This window comes from Tursiops truncatus, chromosome 19 (genome assembly GCF_011762595.2).
Source record: "Tursiops truncatus isolate mTurTru1 chromosome 19, mTurTru1.mat.Y, whole genome shotgun sequence".
Taxonomy (NCBI): Eukaryota; Metazoa; Chordata; class Mammalia; order Artiodactyla; family Delphinidae; genus Tursiops; species Tursiops truncatus.
In genome coordinates this window covers 57601683-57627457 of record NC_047052.1, presented here as the reverse complement: position 1 = coordinate 57627457, position 25775 = coordinate 57601683, and the positions used below count along the sequence as shown (strand labels likewise).

The window sequence follows — 25775 nt, the reverse complement described above, 5'->3', positions numbered from 1 at the left end:
TCATTGTTATAGCGTATTTCTCCTGAATCCATTTACTCTGTGAGATTGAGAGCACACTCATCAATTGATGGATTATCACAGAAATAGTTTGATTCTTTTGCAAGTGTACTGAGAGATCTCTTACTTCTGTTTGCTCTAACTGATAAATTAATTCTCTTCAGATCCTCTTTAAACATATTTCATTTATTATGCTGAAATGCAAAATGACCAATTCTATTAGAGTATGCTATTTCACATACCAGATAGTCTTTTCACGTAAGTTTTTTTGTTCATTAGTTTTTTGTCCTTCCCCTGAAACTCAATGCAAGTTTTGTTTATTTAAAAATAGCTTATTTAATATGATATAAACAACAGATAACTACTTAGAAAACATTCTTATTTCAATGAATATTCATTTGAATGTTCTGGAAAGGTTGCAAGTTACTTTTTTAAAAATCTAGTTCAGTGAAATGTGGCTGATAAAAGTATGTGATAAAGTAATAAATATATAATTCTATAAGTATTCTACAGTCAGAATGTTTTGGAAACATTTAAAATTATCAGTCCACTTTAATTCTGGCTGGTTATGGGTAGATTTTGAAATCAAAACAAAATTTTCACAAATTAGATTATTGTATAGTAATTGGATAGTTTTCACAAAAATTGCCTGTTGCAAAATGTTGCCCAATGTTTTTATGGTTTTATGGATACTGAAAATATTATAGACAATTTTTTTTACATTATACACGTTATTTTTGTCATTTAAATTTTTAGTTGTTACTGTATTTTGCCGCAGCAGTGAGAGCCCAGAATCCTAACCACTAGGCCACCAGGGAACTCCCCACTTGAATTTTTTTTTTTTTTTTTTGTGGTCCACGGGCCTCTCACTGTTGTGGTCCCTCCTGCCGCGGAGCACAGGTTCCAGACGCGCAGGCTCAGCGGCCATGGCTCACGGGCCCAGCCACTCTGCAGCACGTGGGATCTTCCTGGAGCGGGGCACGAACCCGTGTCCCCCGCATCGGCAGGTGGATTCACAACCACTGTGCCACCAGGGAAGCCCCCCACTTGAATTTTTATTTACAAAAATCAAAAGTATATTTTGTGGCCTTAAATTGGGGCTTAGCTTGTAATGACTTGCATACCTCAGTTTATTAAAAAAGAAAAATCTTTTTTTTACATTTTTAATTTTAATTGAAGTATAGTTGCTGTACAGTATTATATAAGTTACAGGTGTACAATATAGTGATTCATAATTTTTTTGTGTGTGTGTGGTACGTGGCCTCTCACTGCTGTGGCCCCTCCCGTTGCAGAGAACAGGCTCTGGACGCACAGGTCCAGTGGCCATGGCTCACAGGCCCAGCCACTCCGTGGCATATGGGATCTTCCCGGACCAGGGCACGAACCCATGTCCCCTGCATTGGCAGGCAGACTCTCAACCACTGCGCCAACAGGGAAGCCCCTGATTCATAATTTTTAAAGGTTATACTCCATTTATAGTTATAAAATATTGGCTATATTCCCCGTGTTGTTCAATATATCCTCATAGTTTATTTTATACTTAATAGTTTGTACCTCTTACTCCTTTACCCCTCTATAGCCCATTCCCCTTCTGTCTCCCCTCTGGTAACCATTAGTTCTCTTTATTTGTGAGCCTGTTTCTTTTTTGTTATTCACTAGTTTGTTGTATTTTTTATATTCCACATATAAGTGATATCATACAGTATTTGTCTTTCTCTGTCTGACTTACTTCACTTTGTATGATAATCTCTAGGTCCATCCATGTTGCTGCAAATATCAAATTTCCTTCTTTATGGCTAAGTAGTATCCCATCATACATTGCATTGGCCAAAAAGTTCTTTCGGGGTTTTCTGTAAGATGCTATGGAAAAACCCGAATGAACTTTTTGGCCAACACAATATATACGACATCTTTTTAAACCATTCATCTATTGATGGGCATTTAGGTTGCTTCCATATCTTGGCCATTGTAAATTATGCTGCTGTGAACATTGGGGTGCATGTATCTTTTTGAATTAGTGTTTTTGGTATTTTTGGATATATACCCCAGAGTGCAATTGCTGTGTCATGTGGTAATTCTGTTTTTAGTTTTTTAAACCTCCATACTGTTTTCCACAATGGCTGCATGGATTTATGTTGCCACCAGCAGTATGAGGGTTCCCTTTTTCCACACCTTCTCCAGCATTTATTATTTAAAGACTTTTTGGGTTTTTCTTTTGCCTTGCTGTGCGGCTTGTGGGATCTCAGTTTCCCGACCAGGGATTGAACCCGGGCCACAGCAGTGAAGCACAGAATCCTAACCACTAGACCACCAGGGAACTCCCTATTTGTAGACTTTTTGATGATAGCCATTCTGACCTGTCAGCCTTTCTCTGTACACTTAACCCTCATTTGAAGCCCAGCCAGCCCCAGTGGCCCTTCACTTCAGGTCCAGTTGCTCTATCAGAGAGCCACTGTGCCCATGAACTAATCTGCCTGCCTGGCTGAAGCACCCCAGGCACCACTAAGGCTCACAACAAAATCCTAGTGATTCTGTAGAGCAGTGAATAAACAGGTGGCTTCAATGTCATCTTGCCTCAGTTACAAGTGTCTCCACACCCATCTCATGTCCACACATTCCTCAGCAGCCTTGGCCACCTGACAAATTATCCTCTCTCCCACACCAGTGCTTATGATGTCCCCCCACCTTCACCCAGGTACCCAAGCTCTCTATGCACTTGTGGCACCCACCCTCCTCTTTCTGATTTGCTATTGGCATTACCATCATGTTCAGGATTCCTCCTACTACTATTAACAAAAGCTCCGCCTGGTCCACAAACCGTCCACCACGTTTTGTAGATGTGTCCATCCAGAAGCCCTTCCCATAGTTCCAGGCCTGTGTGTCCAGCTGCCTACTAAATAACTCCACTCTTTTGTTCTATGAAATATCTCATACCGTCAACTTGGCCAAAAAGGAAACTGCTGATATCCCTAATGAGAATTATTTCCATTATGGAACACCCAACACAGCTGATGGAGCTTCCATTCTTCCACCTCCCAACACGAAAAATCTTGGTGTCATACCTGACTCCTACCTTACTTTCTCTCAACATCACAATCCAAAAAACCATGCTGTCCCGTTTTAGAAATTTATTTATTTATTTTTGGCTGCATTTGGATTTTTGTTGCTGCACGCAGTCTTTCTCTAGTTGCAGAGGGCAGCTACTCTTCGTTGCGGTGCTCAGGCTTCTCATTGCGGTAGCTTCTCTTGTTGTGGAGCACGGGTTCTAGGTGTGTGGCCTTCAGCAGTTGTGGCACTTGGGTTCAATAGTTGTAGCTCGCGGGCTCTAGATCACAGGCTCAGTAGTTGTGGTGCATGGGCTTAATTGTTCCACGGCATGTGGGATCTTCCCGGACCAGGGCTCGAACCCGTGTCCCCTGCATTGGTAGGTGGATTCTTAACCACCACACCACGAGGGGAGTCTGGCTGTCCTGTTTTAAAAAACTGATTCAAAAATTCATTAACTTCTCCCACCTCCACAACCACGACAATGGCCCACACCGACAGCACTCACCCCAATGTCTTGGAGGTGAAACCAACTGGAACCCTGGATGTGGGATTTCCACCAGGCAGACTTCTGGGGGCAGTACCCATCCAGCACAGTTGCAGGGATAGGACCACTACTCCAGTGGGTCTGGAAGGCGCAGCATTGAGCCAAAGATTATTTATGAGCCATAAGATCTCATGATGTTTGCTTTGCTAGGTTTGGGGCTTGTTTAGGACCCCTCACACCTTTATTTCCCATTCCCCCCATTTGTAATGGAAATTTCTATCCTATGCCTGTCCCACTATTACATTTTGGAAGCATGGAACTTTTGGTTTCACAGCTGGAGAGCAGTTTTGCCTCAGGGTTGATTGTACTTTGAGTCTCATTCATATCTGACTTAGATGATATGTAGATGAGTCTTTGAACTTTCTAATATCACACTAAAACTTACTATAAAGTTACACACTTTTTCTTTCATGTTTCCTTTCTGTGTTCATTGAAGAGTTTAAGCTGCATGAAAATAGAGGTTTTCGTCTGTCATGGTTCTCATGCACCTGAAACAGTGCCTGACACTGAGTATTTTGTTCAATGAAAATTTATGAGAACCGTGAATAAACATGACACCCGATATTCTTGTTAACTTTTACTAGTCTGACTACTCTTAACGTCCACTCCAATTCTTTCTCCAAGCCGGTATTAATATTTTCAAGAATAAAAGCCCTACCAAAAGTTCTCTGAAGTATTAACTGTCTTCAACATCATCTGCTATTTCCCCAGAGGGATATCTGCCCCTGTCTTTGAATAACTACATAACTATTAATAACTTTCCAACACCTGCATTTCAAAACTGTTTTTCTGATATTATCTCATTTCCCCATGAAGAACTGTACCTGCAATCACTGGAAAATGATAATCACCAGCAAGGACACGAGATCATAAGCTTAAGATACCCTCCTTTATATGAGTGTTCAGATACTCCCTTCCACACGTGCTGCACCTCTGAAAGTTGCAGCTATTGGCACATACCAAAATGACATTAGTTAAGTTGCTCTCCGTTTGAGACAGATGTCTGTACACTAAAAGGAATTGAGTTTATATTAGGAAATGGAATAAGATATTATATGGATGAAAGTGTTTCTTAATGAGTAGGACACAATCACCGACTCTATAGGCAAGAGAGAAGCTTTGTGTGGAACCAGAGGTAAAACTTCTGCTTGTCCACCTAGTTTAGAATATCCATCTTCTTTCTTCACAGTCATGGCCCTGTACGGACTGATTTCTCTTGCTCATAGCCTATCATAATACAACTCATAAAACTGACTATGGCTTCAGATACATTTGAAGAACAGTTATATAATGTGTCCAGCTACGCACTGAGTCATGTCTGAATGACTCTGTAATAATATGGCCATTTAGATCTGTACATTTGAGAGCATCTCAAATAATATTTTTACTTTCTAAGGGCTGAGTGAGCATCACGAAGTCTGAAATTTTGTCACTTTGCTGCACTTAACAACGAACAGAGCCCCTCCCTTCCTCGAGGTAGGATGACTGCTTTCCAGCATCCCTCCCTGTGCCGCTTGGCAAAAGTTCTGGTTGGTCAGAAAGGAGAAGCCCCTTTGCGGCGACTTGTAAAGCCCCGCGAACTACATTACCCGGAAGATCCTGCGCCGAGGTAAGCCAAGGACCACCAGGATAAATGCATTTCCGGGAGAATTCTTCACGTCAGGGCAGGACTTCCGGCCTCCTCCTTGTGGCGTCCATTTTAACTGCCCTGGGTCTGTTCTGGCTACGGGGCACCGGGGTGACGGGACTGAAAAAGCGCGAGAGGAGGCGCTGTCTGCGCGCCATAGAGGCGGGTCTGAGGTTCGGCGACACAGCCCGGACTGCCCCGCGTCAGGCCCGGGAGAAGGACCGCCATCCCCGCGTCCCACCTCCTCTCTCGCCGCTTCCGGCCCCGCTCCGCCCACGGACTGCTATGGCGTCTGCGGCGGCGGCACTGAGGGATCCGCCTCAGGTAGTTGCTCGGCCTCCGGGCCCTCACCGCCCTCACTCCACCAGACACTAAAGCCCCGAGTGCGGGGCGCCTACTCATGTCCCCGCAGCCCAGGCTGTGTCCAGGACTGTGAGGCGGTCCTGGGTGGGGCCCTGTTTCTGACAGTGTGATGGCGCGTGGGAGAGGGTGGCAGGCGGAGGGACCGCCAGGTGCAAAGTCTTGGAGGTCGGGCTGAGGCGGGAGGATTCGGGAAACCTGGGGTCCATCTGATGTCTGCAGGAAACAGAGTGAGCCGGAGTGGCACGTGGACCGGCAGAGAGGTTGTTCCTTATTCTGAGGGACCTGGAGGCCGTGGAGGTTAGTGGACAGAAGAGGGACCCATTATGTGTTAGGGGTTTTTATTATTATTATTTTTCTTTATTTTTTTGGCTACGGACATGCAGGCTCAGTGACCATGGCCCACGGGCCCAGCCGCTCCGCAACATGTGGGATCCTCCTGGACCGGGGCACGAACCCGTGTCCCATGATCGGCAGGCAGACTCAACCACTGCGCCACCAGGGAAGCCCCATGTGTTAGGGTTTTAAAAGTTATCAAAATGCTGCTCAGAGAGGGAACAGACTGGAATGTGGGTGACGAAGACATTGAGACAGAGAGAAGTAGAGCCTTTGTCCAAGGTCAGAGATCTGGTAAGAGGCAGCTCTAAGATTGAAACACAGACGTTAGTAAGTTACCCGAGGTCCAGGTTCCAGGGTCGGGTGGGAATACAGGGGAGTCCTGCGCACATGGAGCCCAGCCGTGGTTGCCTTTCACTTCCCACGTGTTCTGAACGTTGAAAAAGCACTTAGGGATCCTACACAAGGCAAGAGAGGGTGTCCCAGTCCCTCATTGGTAATGACACCACCCATAGAGTGGCTGGGTATTGTGTCTTGAGAGTCTTCTCTTGATATATTCTCAGCTCTTAGCTGTGTGGGCCCTGAGGATATTCTCAAGCTGTGGGTCCTGTGTGTAGGACAAGGGTAAATACAGGTGTTCACTTTCCTGACAACCTGTATAAACAGTTGGAACCTGTATGGAACGTTATCCCAGGAACAGATACTAGCATGTTCAAGTGCTTGGAGGTGTGACTGAGTTGGGAACAGGGTACAGCAGGTCTTCATTCTTTCAGTTAGGAACAAAGAGCAGGGGACCTGGTAATCAGGCCTATGATGTGGCTGTCTGAGAAGTTGGGCATCATTTATGGAAGTAATGAGAGATTTGAATAAGAGGAAGTGTTGGTACTAACCAGGGTTCAGTAGGCTGCATTTGGCTGGAGAGACGAGAAAAGACTATGGAGTTAAGGAAGGAGGCAGTGAGCCCAGGAAGAGGTTACTCTTGTAATCCAGTTGAGTGTTGAAGGAACAGAACTGTGGCCATGAAGGTAGGAGACAAGTTTGGATTCTAAGTACATTTTTAAAAAAGAGCCAAGTAGATTTTTGGATGTTGTAGGTAAGGGAGAGGTTAGGGATGACTCCAGGGTTTTTGGCCCTAGGAGCTGAAGGAATGGATCCTTCATCAACTTGGATGTGACAGATGCAATATGCTTATTTCCTTGTGCGTATCAGAAATTTTGTTTTGGTCTCTTTATGGGTCTGGGGTGTTTCAGAGTACAGTGAGTGGAGCCATCAATTGGGCAGCTGAACATGTATGTCTCAAATTTAGGGAAGGGCTCAGGATGAAGACTCTCAAGAGTGGTGGCTATTATAAGGACCAGAGCAGAGATGTGGATGACATTTCAAAAGTAGAATGCAGGTTAGAGTCATAATGCTATTAGCGGGTCAGAAAGACTCGGGTGCATTCCCAGGAGTGGCACCTGGTTGAGGTTCCTGAGTATAACAACCAGGTGAGAGAGAGAATGGCTCTGGATGGTCTGGGAGAGAAGATGATCTGGCAGGTGGCCAAGGCTTCCATGGGATGAATGGGTGCAAAATACGTGGTTTGGGAGGCAGAGAAATAATTGAGACAATTTGACACTGAGGACAGGGCTCCTGCTAGTTCACTACTGTCCATATTCTCCAGAATCGTGTAGTGAGCCTTGTTGGGGTCTAGAGTGTTTTAGTCTTGCTGGTGGATAAGATCCAGGGTAAATGGTCATTTGTGAAAGTCTTTATGCCTGGCAGGGAGATTGTAAGGGCTGGGGTTGTGAGGAAGTTTGAGTAGAGAGAGGAGAGTTGTGACTGTTGAGGGGACAGGCAATCAGACAGTGCATCACAGAAGTAGAAGAATGTCATGGGTGTCTGTAATTCACATGTGGTTCTGAGTGGCTAATATTGAAGCAAGGATCAGAAGCAGGTGGAGAGGCCTGCAAAGTTGCATGTGGGACTTTCCCTGGTATTGGGATTAATCAGAGATCTCGGATGGTACTGAGTTGTGTTTGAGTGTCAAGGACTCTCTGGAAGCTATGGGCCACGTTAATGAGTGAGTAGAGGGAAATGCCTGTGTTGTAGAGCAGGGAGGTGGCAGAACTGGGAGTGCAACCCTGGGGAGTGATGATGTTAGAGAGTGAGAGTCTACAGAATGATGTGCTGATAGCCCCATGGCCCTGGTATTGGGGACTTAGTGGTGAAACATGAGCCCAGGTTTGACTGTCTTGTATGTACAGTCTGAGAGACTTCAGGGGAATTGCTTGGCAGGAGCGATGGGGCTCTGCTAGCCAGGCCCAGAGCTTACATACCATCTATATGTCTCCCTGACTGTTATTGCTGAGGGCTGAATGCAGTGGTTCATGGGAACTGAGGAAAGAGTGAGCATCAGTAGCACCAGGTCCTGGTATCTCCTTTGAGGTGGAAAGCTTGGGAGGAGGATGATAGTGGGGTAGATGTATGAGGTGATGGACTGTGGGTTCTCAGAGTGTTCATTGTTTCATCTGTCCCTATGTTGACAGGATAGTATGACCTTTGAAGATATCGCCGTGTACTTCTCGTGGGAGGAATGGAGGCTCCTTGATGAGGTTCAGAGGCACTTGTACCACGATGTGATGCTGGAAAACTTTACATCATATCCTCACTGGGTAAAACTCTCACAGCCTTCCCAGTGACCTGGAGGGAGCTCCGTATTCTGGCTCACCCCCCTTTTCTCTGGGGGTGCTCTGTCCTTGTGACATGTGGACCTCGGGCACTGCTTGTTTCTCCAGCTTTCTGGGTAGTTGCTGTGGTCAGTATGGCTGGGTTGTTCGCTGTTCCTTCTTCTCTCCCCTGCAACCCCAATATTTGATGTACTGGATCCTCATGGGGAAGAATTTGAGGTCTGTAGTCCTGCAGTATATTTAATGATCTGTATCATCTTGTAACTGAAGATTTGTGCTTTTTGAGCAACACCTTGCCATTTGTCCCATCCCACAGCCCTGGCCTTCTACTCTCTGTTTCTCTGAGTTCAACGTTTTTGTTTGTTTTAAATTCTACATGTAAGTGATATCATACATTATTTGGCATAATGTCCATCTGGTTCATCCATGTTGTCCCATATGGCAGGACTTCCTTTGTTTTTAAGGCTAAATAATATTCAAGGCATGCATGTGTGTGTGTGAGTATATCACACCTTGTTTATCCATCCCTACGTAGATGGACACTCAGGTTGTTTCCATATCTTGTGTATTATCCATAATGCTGCTGTGAATGTGACAGTGCAGGTTATCTTTTCCCCTTTGGATTTCATTTCTTTGGGCTATATTCCAAGCAATGGAACTGCTGGATCGTATGACACTTCTGTTTTGAATTTTTGAAGAACTTCCATACTGTTTATCCATAATGCCTGTACCAGTTTATCTTGCTACCAAGTGTACAAGGGTTCCCTTATCTGTATACCTTTGCCAACCCTTAACTCTTGTCTTTCTGTCTTCCTCCCTCCCTCCCTTCCCTTCCATTTTCTTTCTTCCTTCCTTCCTTCCTTCCTTCCTTTCTTTCTCTCTCTCTTTCTTTCTCTCTTTCTTTCTTTCTTCTCTTTCTTCCTCTCTCTCTCTCTTTATCTCTATTTTTCTTTCTTTCTTTCCTGGAGTATCGTTGCTTTACAGTATTTTGTTAGTTTGTACTGTACAGCAAAGTGCATCAGCTATACATATACATGTATCCCCTCTTTTTTGGATTTCCTTCTCATTTAGGTCACCATAGAGCATTGAGTAGCGTTACCTGTGCTATACAGTATGTTCTTATTCATTACCTACTTTATACACAGTACCAATAGTGTATATATGTCAATCCCAATCTCCCATTTCATCCCACCCTCTTGACTTTTTGATGATAGCCATCCTAACAGTTATACAGTAATATCTCATTGTGGTTTGGATTTACATTTCCCTGATTATTAGTGAGGAAGATCAATTTTTCATATACTTGTTAGCCATTTGTGTATCATCTTTGGAATAATGCCTAATCAGATCCTCTGCCCATATTTTTTTTTTTTTTTGTAAAAACAGGTACAAAGTTTATTGCTAGAGACATAGCACAACAGCAAGTGGGAGAGCACACCAAGAAACAGTTTGCTTAGTTAAGACCCTCTGCCCATATTTTAATCAGATTATTCTGTTTCTGCTGATTTGTATGAGTACATTACATGTTTAAAATATTATCCCTTTATTAGGTACATGGCTTGCAAATATTTTCTCCCATTCTGTAGGTGGCATTATTATTTTTATTTATTTATTTATTTATTTGTGGTACGCAGGCTTCTCACTGTTGTGGCCTCTCCTATTGCAGAGCACAGGCTCCGGACGCACAGGCTTAGTGACCATGGCTCACGGGCCCAGCCGCTCCGCAGCATGTAGGATCTTCCCGGACTGGGGCACGAACCCGTGTCCCCTGCATCGGCAGGCGGACTCTCAACCACTGCGCCACCAGGGAAGCCCTATTATTTTTTTGATTCTTTTGCTATGGAGAAAAGCTTTTTCGGTTGATGCAGTTTCACTTGTTATTTTTTTCCCCTGTACTTTTCATGTTGTATTAAAAAAAAAAGAGTCATTACCAAGACAACTGCCACGTAGCGTATTCTGTTTTTTTCCCCCAAGGAGTTTGACATTTTCATGTCTTCTGTTTAACTCTTCAATCTACTCTGAGTTAATTATTAGTAGTAATAGGGGTCCAGTTTCATTGTTTTGCATGTGAATATCCAGTTTTCCCAACACGTTTTATTGAAGAGACTGTCCTTTCCCCATCCTGTGTTCTTTGCACCCTTGTCAAAGATTAGTTTACCATATATGTTTGGGACTTTTTCCTGGGTACTTTATCCTGTTCCATTCCTCTATGTGTCTGTTTTTATGACAGTACCATACTGTTTTGATTACTACAGCTTCACAATGTATTTCAAAATCGGGACGTTTGATATCTTCAGCTCTGATCTTCTTGCTCAAGATTTCTTTGGCTCTTTGAGGTCATTTGTGGCTCCATATGAACTTTAGGATTCATGTTCTATTTCTGTGAAAAATTGCATTGTGATTTTGAAAGGAATTGCATTGAATCTGTATATTGCGTTGGGTAGTGTGTACATTGTAACATTATTAATTCTTCCTGTACAAGGACATTGGATATCTTTTCATTTATTTGTGTCACTTGCTTTTATCAGTGTCTTATAATTTTCAGGGTCCAGATCTTTTACTTCCTTGGTTATATTTATTCATATGTATTTTATTGGTTTTGATATTGTAAATGTGATTGCTTTCCTAGTTTCTTATTCCAATATTTCATTCTTAGTTTATAAAAATGCAACTGATTTTTGCATATTGATTTTGTATCCTGCAGTTTTACTGAATTTGTTTAATATTTGTAACAGTTTTAGAGGGGAGTCTTTAGGGTACTCTATATATAAGATCATGCCTTCTGCAGACACAGTTTTACTTCTTTTATGATTTTATTATGACTACTATTTTCTCTTGACCAAGTGTTCTGGGTAGGCCTTCCAGAACAGTACTGAATAGAAATGAGGACAATGGGCATCTTTTTTTTTTAAATAAATTTATTTATTTATTTTTGGCTGCATGGGGTCTTCGTTGCTGTGTGCGGGCTTTCTCTAGTTGTGGCTAGCAGGGTCTACTCTTCATTGTGGTCAGCGGGCTTCTCATTGCAGTGGCTTCTCTTGTTGTGGAACATGGGCTCTAGGCGCATGGCTTCTTCGTTGCAGTGTGTGGGTGCAGTTGTTAAGAATCCACCTGCCAGTGCAGGGGATATGGGTTTGAGCCCAGGTCTGGGAAGATCCCACATGCTGCAGAGCAACTAAGCCCGTGTGCCACAACTACTGAGCCCACATACCACAGCTACTGAAGCCTGTGTACCTAGAGCCCGTGCTCCACAACAAGAGAAGCCACTGCAATGAGAAGCCTGCACGCTGCAACAAAGAGTAGCCTCTGCTCACCGGAACTAGAGAAAGCCCGCATGCAGCAATGAAGACCCAAGGAAGGGAGGGAGGGAGGAAGGAAGGAAGGATGGCAAACAATGGTTGTATTTCTCTGTGCTGTAAAATATATCCTTGTTGCTTAGCTTGTTGGGAGATTTTTGATTAATGATTCAGCTTCCTTACTTGTTACTGACCTATTTAGATTTTTTTTCTTCATGATTTAGTGCTGCTAGGTTGTTTGTTTCAAAGAATTTCTTCTACTTTATCCAGTTTGTTGGCATTTAATTGTTCATTATAGTTTTTTATGATCTTTGTGTATCTATAATATCAGTTGCAATATCTCCTCCATTCCTGATTTCATTTATTTGAGTCTCCTCTTTTCTAATTTAATGTAGCTGAAGGTTTGTCAATTTTGGTTCTTTTCAAAAACCAGCTCTCAGCTTTGTTAACATTCCTATTGTTTCTTCAGTCTGTATTTTATTTCTGCTCTGACCTTTGTTACTTCCTTCCTTCTACATTTGAGCTTAGTTGTTTGTTTTCCTAGTTCCTTGTAGTGTAAAGTGAGTTTGTGTATTTTAGATTTTTCTTTTTCCTTATTATAGGCATTTATTGCTATCAGGTTTGCTTTTAGAAATTCTTTTGCTGCATCACATAAGTTTTGGCATGTTTTGATCCATTTTACTTTGTCTCAAGATAATTTTACTTTTCCTTCTGATTTTTTTCTTCAACACATTAATGGTTCAGGAATGTGGTGGGGTTTTTTTTAATATTCATTTATTTATTTATTTGGTTGCATGGGGTCTTAGTTGCAGCATGTGTGCTCCTTAGTTGAGGCTTGCCAGCTCCTTAGTTGTGGCACATGGGCTCCTTAGTTGTGGCATATGAACTCTTAGTTGTGGCATGCATGTTGGATCTAGTTCCCTGACCAGGGATTGAACCCGGGCCCCATGCATTGGGAGCATGAAGTCTTATCCACTGCGCCACCAGGGAAGTCCCAGGAATGTGTTGTTTAATGTTCATATATGTTTGAACTTTCCCGCATTCACAAATATATTATGTTACTGATTTGTAGTTTCCAACCCTCATGGCTGGATTAGAATCTTGATATGATTTCAGTCTTCTTAAATGTGTTAAGACTTGTTTTGTGACTTAACATATGATCTTTCGTAGAGAGTTCTGTGTCCACTTGAAAAGAATGTATTCTGCTGTAGTTGAATTGCATGTTCTGTGTATGTTTGTTAGGTTGAGGTGGTCTAAAGTTCCATTCAGTATTTGGTCAATGTTTGAGCTAAAATGTCATTAAATATTTCCTTATTGATTTTCTATTTGGTTAATCTACCCTTTCTCAAAAGATGTGTATTGGAGTCTGCTAATACTATTTCATTGCTTTCTTTTCTACTTTCCACTTTCTTAGTGTTTGCCTTATACATTTAAGTTCTCTGGTGTTAGATGCATATTACTTATAATATGTTCTGTTCTCTTGATGCGTCAACACCTTTATCATTATTTAATGAGTTTTTTTGTCTCTTGTGGTAGGTTTTGAGTTGAAGTTTATTTTTCTTGTCTAAATGTAGACTATTTATAAGTATAAGCTACTGTTTTTTGGTTTCCATTTGTATGGAGTTTTTTTTCAATTCCTTCTCTTTTAGCCTATTTGTGTCCTTAAAGCTGATGTGAGTCTCTTGAAGGCTTTATCCTCAGTCACTGTGTGTCTTCTGAATGGAGAGAATTTTGTAAGGACTTTCTAATTGTCATATTGTTAATTTTTGTAGTTCCTTAGTTCCTTTTTTTCTTTCTCACTTTCTTCCTTTGTGATTTGATAGTTTTCGGTAGCAGTGTTCTTTGATTCCTTTCTCTTTCTCTTTTGTGTATCTACTGTAGGTTTTTGCTTTTGTGTTTACCATCAGGTTTGCATGAAACATAACAGTATTTTAAGCTGATAACAACTTAATGTCAGTTCTATACAGAAAGTCCCGTTCTAGAACCCTCCTACACTGTTGTTGGGAATGTAAGTTGGTGTAGCCACTGTGGAAAACAGTATGCAGGTTCCTCAGAAAACTAAAAGGATTACCATATGATCCAGCAATCCCTCTCCTGGGCATATATCCAGATAAAACTATAATTCAAAAAGATATATGCACCCAAATGTTCATAGCAGCACTATTCACAATAGCCAAGACATGGAAACAACCTAAATGCCCATCAATAGATGAATGGTTTAAAAAGATGTGGTATATATTGGGTTGGACAGAAAGTTCAGGTTTTTCCGTAACATCTTATAGAAAAACCCAAACGAACTTTTTGGCCAACCCAGCATATACGATGGGATACTACTCAGCCATAAAGAAGGAACTTTGACATTTGCAGCAACATAGATGGACCTAGAGATTATCATATTAAGTGAAGTAAATCAGAAAGAGAAATACAAATACCATATGATGTCACTTATATGTGGAGTCTAATATATGACACAACTGAACCTATCTATGAAACAGCAACAGAATCACAGAGATAGAGAACAGACTGGTGGTTGCTAAGAGGGAGGGGGTTGGGAAAGGGATGGAGTGGGAGGTTGGGGTTAGCAGGTGTAAGCTGTTTTTTCCTTAAAATTTATTTATTTATTTGTTTATTTTGGCTCCGTTGGGTCTTAATGGCGACACACGGGATCTTTGTTGTGGCACACAGGCTTCTCTCTATTTGTGATTACGGGCTCCAGAGCATGCGGGCTGTACAATTGTGGCATGCGGACTACAGAGTGCATGGGCTCTATAGTTTGTGGCATGCAAGGTCTCTAGTTGAGCCATGCAGTCTTAGTTGCCCTGTGGCATGTGGGATCTTAGTTCCCCAACCAGGGATAAAACCCACGTCCCCTGCATTGGAGGGTGGATTCTTAACCCCTGGACCACCAGGGAATTCCCAGGTGTAAGCTTTTAAATATAGAATGAATAAACAACAAAGTCTTACCATATAGTACAGAGAAGTATATTCAGTATCCTCTGATAAGCCATAAAGGAAAATAATATTTTAAAAAAGAACGTATATATATGTATAACTGAATCACTTTGCTGTATAGCAATAATTAATACAACATTGTAAATCAACTATGCTTCAATAAAAATAAATAAATAAAAGGGGAAAAATCCCCTTTTATTATCTCACCCCTTTTGCATTTACATTTTTTTGGTGTGTGTGTGGTACGTGGGTCTCTCACTGTTGTAGCCTCTCCCGTTGCAGAGCACAGGCTCCAGACATGCAGGCCCAGCAGCCATGGCTCATAGGCCCAGCCGCTCCGTGGCATGTGGGATCCTCCTGGACCAGGGCGCGAACCCATGTCCCCTGCATCGGCAGGTGGACTCTCAACCACTGTGCCATGAGGGAAGCCCTACATTTAAAAAATTTTTTTTTATTTTTGGCTGTGTTGGGTCTTCGTTGCTGCCCGTGAGCTTTTTTCTCCAGTTGCGGTGAGCGGGGGCTACTCTTTGTTGCAGTGTGCAGACTTCTCATTGCAGTGGCTTCTCTTGTTGCAGAACATGGGCTCTAGGCATGTGGGCTTCAGTAGTGGCACGCGGGCTCTAGAGCACAGGCTCAGTAGTTGTGACACACGGGCTTAGTTGCTCCACAGCATGTGGGTTCTTCCCAGTCCAGGGCTCGAACCCATGTCCCCTGCATTGGCAGGTGGATTCTTAACCACTGCGCCACCAGGGAAGTCCCTGCATTTATGTTTTTGGTGTGACAGTATATATCTTTTTATACTTGTGGTTATTAAGAAATAATTGTGGCTGTAGTAATTTTTAATATTTTTGTCTTTTGTCATTTATACTGGTATTAAATGATTACCACACCACCATGTTACAGTGTTAGCATATTCTGAATTTGAGTATATACTTAACCTTTACCACCGTGCTTTATATTTTTGTGTATCTTCCTGTTACTGATTAGTGTTCTCTGTTCAGCTTGAAAAGCTCCGTTTAGCATTTCTGGTAAGGCAGGTTGAATGGTAATGAACTGTCTCAGCTTTTGTTTGTGCAGGAGAGTTTTTATCACTCCTTCATTTCTGAAGGACAGCTTTGCCAGATAAAGTATTTCTTAGTTGCCAGGATTTTTTTCTTCTGCATTCTGAATTTAATGTCCCACTCTCTCCTAGGTTGCATGGGTTCTGCTGAGAAATGTGCTTATAGCCTTACAGGGCTTCTCTTATATGTTATGGGATTTTTTTTTTACTGCTTTCAAAATTCTCTTTGACTTTTCAAGCTTTCATTTCACTGTTATCTCAGTGAAGATCTTGTTGGATTGAATCTGGATGGGGACCTATGCACATAATGTACCTGCATGTCCACACCTCTCTCTTGATTTGGTTGATTGTTTCCACCATTTTTTATTTAAATAAGCTTTCTGCTCCTTTCTCTGTCACTTCTTGTGGCACTTCCACAATACGAATATTATTTCTCTTAATGGTATCCCATAATTTACATAGGCTTTCTTCAGTCTTTTTACCCTCTGGCTGGATAATTTCAAATCACCTGATTCAAGGTCACAGACTTTTCTCCTGCTTGATCAAGTTTGCTGTTCTCTGTTGTATTTTTCATTTCATTCATTGTATTCTTCAGCTCCAAAATTTAATTCCTTTTACTTTTTTTTTCCTATCTCGGAACTTCTTGGGTTTTTTTGTTGTTGTTGTTATTTTTGGCTGCACTGTGTGGCATGTGGGATCTTAGTTCCTTGACCAGGGATGGAACCTGTACCCCGTGCAGTGGGAGTGTGAAGCCCTAACCACTGGACTGCCAAGGAACTCCCATTCTTGGAACCTGTTGATTTGTTTGTGTATTTTTTTCCTGCTTTCATTGAGTTTCTGTTTGTGTTCTCCTGGAGCTTCTTTAAAACATTTATTTTGAAATCTTTGTCCAGTTGTTTATAGATATGCATTTCTTTGGGTTCACTTGCTGGAAACTTATGCTCCTTTGGTGATGTCTTGTTTCCTTGATATTCCATGTTTCTTGGAGCCTTTTTTTCATGTTTCTGCATTTGATGGATCAGTCACATCATCCGGATTTTCAGACTTGTTTTGATAGGGAAAGACCTTAACTTAGGTTGGTTACAAGATCACTGGCTAGGTGGGGTGTGGCAGTTTGGGCTGTCAGAAGGGACCAGCCATGTAGTGGCTCTGCAGCTGTCAGCTGAGGTCAGGGACACCAAAAATTATAGAGATTCTCAATAGCCAGGTCTGCAAGGTGAACTCACATGTACCTTGCCCTGGTGAACCTGGAGGGTGTGACATCAGTACTGTGTTCAGATCATACCAGGAATGTTTCTCATTTAGCCAGTATGTTTTTGCCCACACCACAGCCCATGTGTACTTCCCTTCCCCACTGTTAAGCCTGTGCTGACTAGTCAGTTTTACTTCACTGTGATATCTACTCTGACTTCCAGCCCAGAGACAAGACCCATCTCTCTGGACTTCAAATCTCAGCCATTACTCTCATATCTCCTCCTCTCCTGCTCTGCAGCTTTGGTCCGCATGTGCTATGAGGTGTCCACACATCCTTAAATTGGCCTTGAACAACAGCTATTCTACTGCAGTTGGTTTCTGCTGGGTTTGGACATAGGCTTCTACACAGTGTCACGTCACTAGCAGAATAGGTCCTGCAGGAATCCTCTGGCATATGAACAAGTTCTAGAATATGCCTCTCTACTTGGTGCTGCACCCTATCCTAATGTCCTTCCCCTGGTGTAGTGTATCATTCTTTTGCCTTAGAGGCACATTCATGCCTAGTAGCCACTTCCCCAGTGGAATTACAAATCTCCTTTCTGGAAAAGCATCCTGTAGACCCCTTCCTAGACGTGACACATTACCTTTATGATGATGTTGCCCCCTCCCTATGAAGTCAACATGTTTATTTGCGTGTGTTTCACCATCATTTATTTGCATTCATGTTGCTGCTGTGGAGCAAAGGATGCAGAAGCACCCTTTCAACAAAGCATTTCTATAAGCATGTCATAGGCCAGGACTCCTAAGGCACCTTTGTTTTCCCAGAAGAACTACTCCAGTGAGATGTGTAGTCTGGTCTTGAGAAGTATTTTTCACTTGGCTGAGTGTGAAGAAACACAACACAGACAGAAAGTGTTCGGGTGTAGAATATGTATGAAACGGTTTCATTTTAGTGCAAACCTCCAAAAACACCAGAAGCAGCACATGGCAGAGAAATCCTTCAGTAATGCTGTAGTCAGGGCCTTGTTTGTGAAAAGCTGCAAATGCCATGTGTCAAGGAAGCTCTTTACCTGTGAGGAAGTAGGGAAAGACTTTCTGGCCACCTTGGGACATCTCCAGCAACAGATCACTCACACCAGGGAGAAGCCAAACAAGATTGCCCAGCCGTGAGACAACTTTACAAAGCAGAGAAAGTCATTACAGCTGGGGAGAATTCAAGAAAGCCTTCAGCCCGAAACATGCACTTGTTCAGAACCAGGGTGTCCACCCTGGAAGACATTGTTTTGTGTGCAGTGAATGTGGGAAGACATTCAGGTACAAATCCTCATTTGTTGTGCACCAGAGTGCATACTGGAGAAAGGCTTCATGTGTGTCGTGAATGTGGAAAATCTTTCAGGCAAACCTCAACCCTCAATCTGCATCGAAGAATTCGTACTGTGGCAAGGCAGTACAAGTGCAGCAAATGTGGGAAATCCTTTAACCAAAACTTTGTCCTTAGTTATCCCTGGAGAAGTCACATTGGAGAAAATTGTTACTTGTGCAGTGAATGTGCAGAGTCTTTGAGCCGCAGATACATCATAGTTCGAGAACGGACATTTCACACTGGAGAAAGGTGTTATGAGTATACTCAATGTGGGATATCTTTTAGATGAAAATTTTACCTCATTGTACACTGGAGAGTTCACACAGGAGAAAGACCTTATGATTGCAGTGAGTGTGGGAACTCTTTTACTAATAGCTTGGTGCTCGTCCTTCACCAGCGGGTACATAAAGGGGAAAGGCCTTTTGCTTGCAGTGAATGTGGGAAATCTTTTACCAGTAGCTTGATACTCATTCTCCACCAGAGAGTTCACACAGGAAAAAGGCCTTATGAGTGCAGTGAGTGTTGGAAATCCTTTAGTCATCAATCTTACCTCACTCAACACTGGAAGGTTCATAGTGGAAAAAGGCCTTATGAATGCATTGAATGTGGGAAATCTTTTATGTCTCACCATGGCCTCCATTATCATCAGAGAGTTCACACTGGATCAAGGCCTTATGAATGTAGTGAATGTGGGAAGTCTTTTACCTTTCACTCTGGCCTTCATTATCATCAGAGAGTTCACACAGGAGAAAGGCCTTATGAGTGCAGTGAGTGCAGAAAATGTTTTACCTCTGGCTCTGCCCTGTGTTATTATCAGAAGACTCATGCTGGAGATAGGCCTTATGAGTGCACTGTATGTGGGAAATGTTTTTACTCTTGTTCCACCCTCCATTATCATCACAGAGTTCACACAGGAGAAAGGCCTTATGTGTGCAGTGAATGTGGGAAATCTTTTTTCTCTAGCTGCAACCTCATTAAACATGAGAGAATTCACACAGGAGAAAGGCCTTATCTGTGCAGTTTATGTGGGAAATCCTTTATCCAAAGATGTTACCTTCTTATACACCAGAGAGTTCACACTGGAGAAAGCCCTTATGAGTGCAGTGAATGTGGGAAAACCTTTAGGAGAGAGAGTCTTCTCTCATTGAACACTGTAGAGTTCACACTGGAGAAAAGCCTTATAAATGCAGTGAATGTGGGAAAGCTTTTTCATCTAGGTATGTTTTCCATTATCATCAGAGAGTTCACACAGGATTGAGGCCATATGAGTGTAGTGAATGTGGGAAATCTTTTATTTGTAGTTCCATTCTCCGTAAACATCAGAGAATTCACAGTAACCAAAGTCCTTATGAATGCACTGAATGTGGGAAGTCCTTTAGAGCAAATTCTTATCTCACTGAACACTGTATAATTCATACTGGAGAAAAGCCTTATAAATGCAGTGAATGTGGGAGATCTTTTTCGTCTAGGTCCGGCCTCCGTTATCATCAGAGAGTTCACACAGGATTGAGGCCATATGAGGGTAGTGAATGTGAGAAATCTTTTCCCCAGAGCTTTGCACTCCTTCCACGTCCATGTTGACAGAGGTGGAAGGTCTTAATGTGTGTTGTGAATGTGGGAAATTGTTTACTTCTAGTTCCACCTTTTGTTCTTATTAGAGTTCACAGGAAAAGCCTTATTCGTGCCAGGAATTTGCGGAATTGTTTCCTAAAGAATTCATCTCATGGGACTTCCCTGTTGGTCCTTTGGTTCAGAATCCACCTTCCAGTGCAGGCAATATGGGTTCTATCCTTGGTCGGGGAACTAAGATCCCCCATGCCATGGGGCAACTAAGCCTGTGAGCCTCAACTACTGAGCCCACACATTCTAGAGCCTGTGCACTGCAACAAAGATCCCATGTGCCGCAACTAAGACCCGACACTGCCAAATAAATATTTAAAAAACAAAAGAATTCACCCCAGTATACATGGTAGAGTTTATACTGGAGAAAGGCCTTGAATGTGCAAGGAAAAGTGCAATTTTCTTGTTCAGGGTAACGACGTTGGAAGAAACTGAGGAGTGGCCCATCTGAATTCAATCTCATACATTCAGTTGTCCACAGGGGGAGATACCCCTGAAATTTCAGTTATGTGGGTAGCACGTGTGGCTGTATTGCACTTTGTAACCTGTCCAGGTCTCTTCCCAGATTTATGTCACTGCCTGTTTCTGTGGCTGTTTTACCTCTATCGCCTGGCAGGTCCACACAGTGTGCATCAGTCACCAGCTCAGTGTGCTCAGGGAAACTGACCTCTGTTCTTCCAAGTGTTGGAGCAAACCAGGAGTGGTAGCCCAGTCCGTTAGGGGTTGGTGTTCCCCCCTCTCTGACTATGTGTACAAAAGCCTGAAGGAATGTTGGCCCTGAGAACGTCATATGAATTCAGCTGACAATGTGCAGAGAAGGACAACATTTTCCAAGGACATATTCTCTCATGCTCAGTTGTTCCATCTAGCAAGTCACCAACCCAAACTGTGTGCCACACATTGTTTTGGTTTGTATAATATGGATGCCTTACTGTTTAAGGCCTATTTTGTTTTTGGAGTTCTTTGTACTGCTAGAGATTTTTTATAAGGAGATTTGGGCTCCACAGGCATGGGCCTCAGGGAGGATAGTACGATTGCAAAACGTGGCTTGTCATTTTTGGTCAAATTTGCATTGGTGCCAGTGAAGTTGTAGGAGAGAGGGCAGGGCTTTATGGTCCTCATTTGAAGCCTGGATGCTATGAACTTTAGGAGACTCAGACATCACCCTCAAGAGGAGTAAGGTGTGACAATCTCAAGTTCTTGGAACAGCATGAATTTTTCCCCCTGTTCATGGGGAGTATCACAAGAGATGTCAGCACTGTTGAGAGGCATCTCCCATGGTCTTGCAAAGAGCATGTGCTCTGATGTCCACAATTCCATGGGTGACAGTCACTGGTTGTAAGACTATAGGGGTCAGGGGAAACTGAAACTGATACAGAAACTGTGTTAGTAGGGAGCAAAGGAGACAGCAGCCAGCTCATTGGAATGTGCCTCTTCTAAAAGTGCATCCACAGATGTCTTTGTGACGATGACTGATGTGCAGGATCAGTGTGTACACAAATCTCAGGACCTCCAGGCATGTTTAACTTGTGTAGTTGAGGTCATTGTCAGAGAAGATAATTGGAAAGTTTTGTGGATTTTTGTAACCTCCCTGTAATGTTCGCCTCAAGGCTGTTGCACAGGCAGAAAAAAGAAAGGTAGAGAAAAGTAGTCTAGGGATGTGGCTCTTGTGAGCCAGCAAACATTCCTGTTGACTGCAGTGGAAATGTCCTTTATTACTTGCCAATGTTTGCTGCCACTGAGGCAGGATTGATCCCCAGAGGGCATGACAGAAAGATGGTGGACTCACTATAGGGCTGTCAGATCTATTTTCCAAAACAGTGGGGCATACAGATTTTGTTTATCTTGAAGTGTTTTTTTTAAAGTTTTATTTAGGTGTAATTTACATGTAGTAAAGTACACACATTTAAAGTGAAGTATTTGATAAGTTTTGACATACACATGATACTTGTGAAAACATCATCACAGTCATGGTAGTGACCATGTCTATCACTGTGTATTTGCTCCATGTTCTTTTATAATCTCTGTGTCCCTGCCCTTCACAGCCATCCAAGCAACCATTGATTTATTTCTCCTTGTAATAGATACCCTTGCGATTTCTATAATTTACCTGATGGAATCGTAAAATGTTTACTTTTGTTTTCTCCTGGTTTTGTGTTTTATAATTATTTTGAGATTCATCAATGATGTTAAATGAGGAGCTCTTTTTTATTTTTTTGAGTAATATTCTTACCATTCGATATAACAGTATTTATCCATTCACCTGTTTATGGCTATTTGGGTTAATTCCATGTTTTGATGGTTGATAATAAACTTGTGCAAGCATTTGTGTACAGTTCTTAATCTGGATATTTGTTTCTTTTATCTTTTGGCCAAAAAATTAGATTGCAGTGTTTGAACCACAAAGTTAGGTGAATGTTTAGCTTTTGAAGAAACTAACAAATTGCTATTTCAACATGGTATTTTTTCTTTTTCTTTTTTTAAAAAATTTTTTATTGAAATCTAGTTGATTTACAGTGTTGTGTATTTTTTTGTATTCGTACCAGCAGTTGTATGAAGGTTCCGTTTCCTCCACATCTTAGTGAATAATTAGTTGGTCAGTCTTTTTTTTTTTTAACTCTTTTTATGAGTTTGCTGTGCTCTCTCAGTGTTTTAATTGAATTTCCCTAAGGATTCATGGTTAGCATCTTTTCAGATTTATATTTGCTATCTTTGGTTAAATGTCTCATTTTGTTTTCTGCTTTTTTTTTTTTTTTTTGGCTACACTGCACAGCTTTTAGGATCTTAGTTCCTCAAACAGGGATTGAATCTGGGCCCTTGCAGTGAAAGTCCTAACCATTGGACAGCCAGGGAATTTCCTCTTCTGCTTATTCTTTGATTCATTGACGATTTTCCTTTTCTTTAACGAGTAGGACAGTGAAACAACAAAGATACCCATTTTACTGCTTTATGGAATAATTGCTTTCAGTACTCGAAGAACATATCTTGAGCTTTTTCAATGCTTTTGTTTCACACAACGTAATGGAGACATGTACTTTACAGTTTCAGATTAATCTGCCAGGAGAATTTACTTAGTTCTAAGTAAACTTGATGAATGGCACCCCTCCACCAGCCTCTTTTTTTCAGCATTTACTAAGAAGAGTTTATAATTATATGTATGTTTCTCAAAGAGCTGAGAGCTAATCCATTGAAATGTAGTCATCAGGATTAATTAGGCCTCTTTCTCTCAGTCTTTTTGGTGTCTCTCAGTCTCTTTGGATAGGATAGAATCCTAGTTTTCATAATTACTGCCTATCAAATACAGCTGCACTAATCTTGTTTACATTTCCCAACACTTTATAATGTTTCAGTTCTGTGACTACTGAGCTCCCATCTTCCGTTTTCTCATTCTCCCTTTATTTAAAAATTCTCCCTTTATTTAAAAATTTATATACATATATATATATATATATATCTCACAGGGTTTTTTGGTTGGTTTTTTGGTTGTTTTTTCATTTTTTTTTTGGCTGTGCCACACTGCATGCTGGATCTTAGTTCCCCAACCAGGGATTGAACCTATGCCCCCTGCAGTGGAAGTGTGGATTCCTGACTACAGGGCCACCAGGGAAGTCCCTCTCAATCTCCGTTTAAAACACCTGATCACCTCTGCAGAAATTACCATGGAGTTCAACTCTTTCCTGCTGTCAGTAGTTACTGAATAAAACGTGTTTTTCCATTGTTGTTTTTATCATGTCAACTAACATCTGGTTGTGTTTATCTTTGACACCATCAGTCTCAGAAGGGAACAAAGAAACATGCTATTTTAGTATAGTACAGTGGCTGCGTTGTTCAAAGTTGAAGCATGTATGTGAATCGTCTCCAGAGTCTTGAACTATTGGGAGTAGCATAAATGCAGAATTTTATCTCATTGTATTACCAAACCCAGGTTTGGCTGCTCACGGCTGAAAAGCCAATAATGGAGAAGGAAGTGTCAGGAGGGAAAGATGTTTTAATCAGAAAATCTGGTAGTCCGGAGAGAAGGTGGACTCATGACCCGAGACCAACTCTGAACATTCTGGTCAGCCATGACAGTTTTGTTTTGTTTTTTGGCCACACGTTGCAGCATGTGGGATTTTAGTTCATGAGCTGGGGTCGAATCCATGCCCACTGCAGTGAAAGCGTGAAGTCTTGATCACTGGACTGCCAGGGAATTCCCAGCCATGATAGTTTTTAAAAGGAAAAAGGGGAAAGAATCTCAGTGAATCGTCAAAGCAGGAGGTTATGTTCTGCAACTTTTCCATTGCATTCAGTCTGGCTGACTTCGGATGTTACCCCTGTGGGATCTGCCTGCAGAATTGCTTAGGGATCTGTCAAGGGTAGAGAGCTAGTCATTCTTTACTTAATTCTTTTTAATCTAGGAAAACAATGAACAGGTCAGGCAAGGTATGGTGTGCATTCAGGAGAGCATAAGTCAGGAGTTAGTTTAAATTGTTTACTGATCTCATTCCTTTAATTAGATTCTTTCAAGGTGAGGGGGGACAGAAATGGGCAAATAGGAACAGGGCCAAAGAGCAGTTCTCAATTGACGTGATTATTATTTCCTTTGTGATTGCAGGGACTTTTCTACAGTTGGGAATTTGTATTGTCTGTGTTAGCATTCTCCGTAAAAACAGAAGCAGTAGGATATAGAGATATAGTTCCATATCTGCGAGTTCTGCATCCCAGGATTCAGCCAACCCCAGATGCAGAACCCCGACATCCAGAGGGCCAACTGTGCTGGGCCATCTTATGTAACGTAATTGAGCATCTGAGGATTCTGATATCCAAGTGGTGGAGGCTGGAACCAGGTCCCTGTGGATACATCCCCTGAGAGATAACTATGTTAAGAGGACATTTATTATAGGAATTTGTTATGGAGGCTGAGAAGTCCCACAACCTGCTGTATGCAAACTGGAGAACCAGGAAAACTGCTGGTATCGTTTAGTGCCAGACCGAAGGCCTGAGAACCGAGGGCATGCTGGTGTAAATCCCAGTGTGCAAAGGGTCAAGATCCATGAGATCTCATGTCTGAGGGCAGGGGAAGATGGGCTAGTTCTGCACAGACACTAATGGCGAGTCCAACACATTCACCACGACAGCCTTACCGTAGATTTTCCCATGAGACCAGAGTGCTGCTCTCATCCAGGTGAGACAAGCACCATAAGCACTGGCTCATTCTGATGACTATGTGTGTCTCCTTTTCCTTGCTGTCTTCTATTTTGTTCTTTTGGATAACTTTGATGATAAACCCACACCATGGTCTGACGAACACCTGTGCACTGGTGTCTTCAGGCTTCTGGCAATTCATCTGCTTCCTGCTCTTTGACAGTGACACACAAGATTCTCAGTTCTGTTTTGTCTGTTGGGCAAGGAGAACAGAGGTTCCAAGTGTAGTCTCTGGGTTATAAGTTCATTCTAGAAGATCTCAATATTTACATAATCAACTTTTTATATTTGTAGGCTCACATTTTATGCTGTTTACCCAACTGGGACATTTTGATTCAAAATTGAATAATGATGATGATAACTGCTTCATACTGCATATAGTGTATAGAAACATGAATGGTATTAATAACTATTTTAACATAATTATATAAATTGTATAGTGTTATTCACTAGAGGTTCAAAGAATTTTATAATATATATAGGAATGTTCAGGGTAGAAAACCACTGCTGATTTGAAATTTATGT

At 42.0% G+C, this 25775-nt stretch overlaps 1 protein-coding gene across 1 annotated transcript; it reads left to right on the top strand.

Moving 5' to 3' along the window:
* The first annotated feature begins 5549 nt into the window (after nucleotides 1-5549).
* LOC117309022 (uncharacterized) lies at nucleotides 5550-23473 on the top strand. Its single transcript, XM_033844627.2, is given in 5 exon segments — nucleotides 5550-8566; nucleotides 10248-18241; nucleotides 18243-18450; nucleotides 18740-19569; nucleotides 19572-23473. Coding segments are annotated over 4 exon segments (1809 nt in total). The 5' UTR covers nucleotides 5550-8566; nucleotides 10248-17926; the 3' UTR covers nucleotides 20028-23473.
* The last annotated feature ends 2302 nt before the right edge of the window (nucleotides 23474-25775 follow it).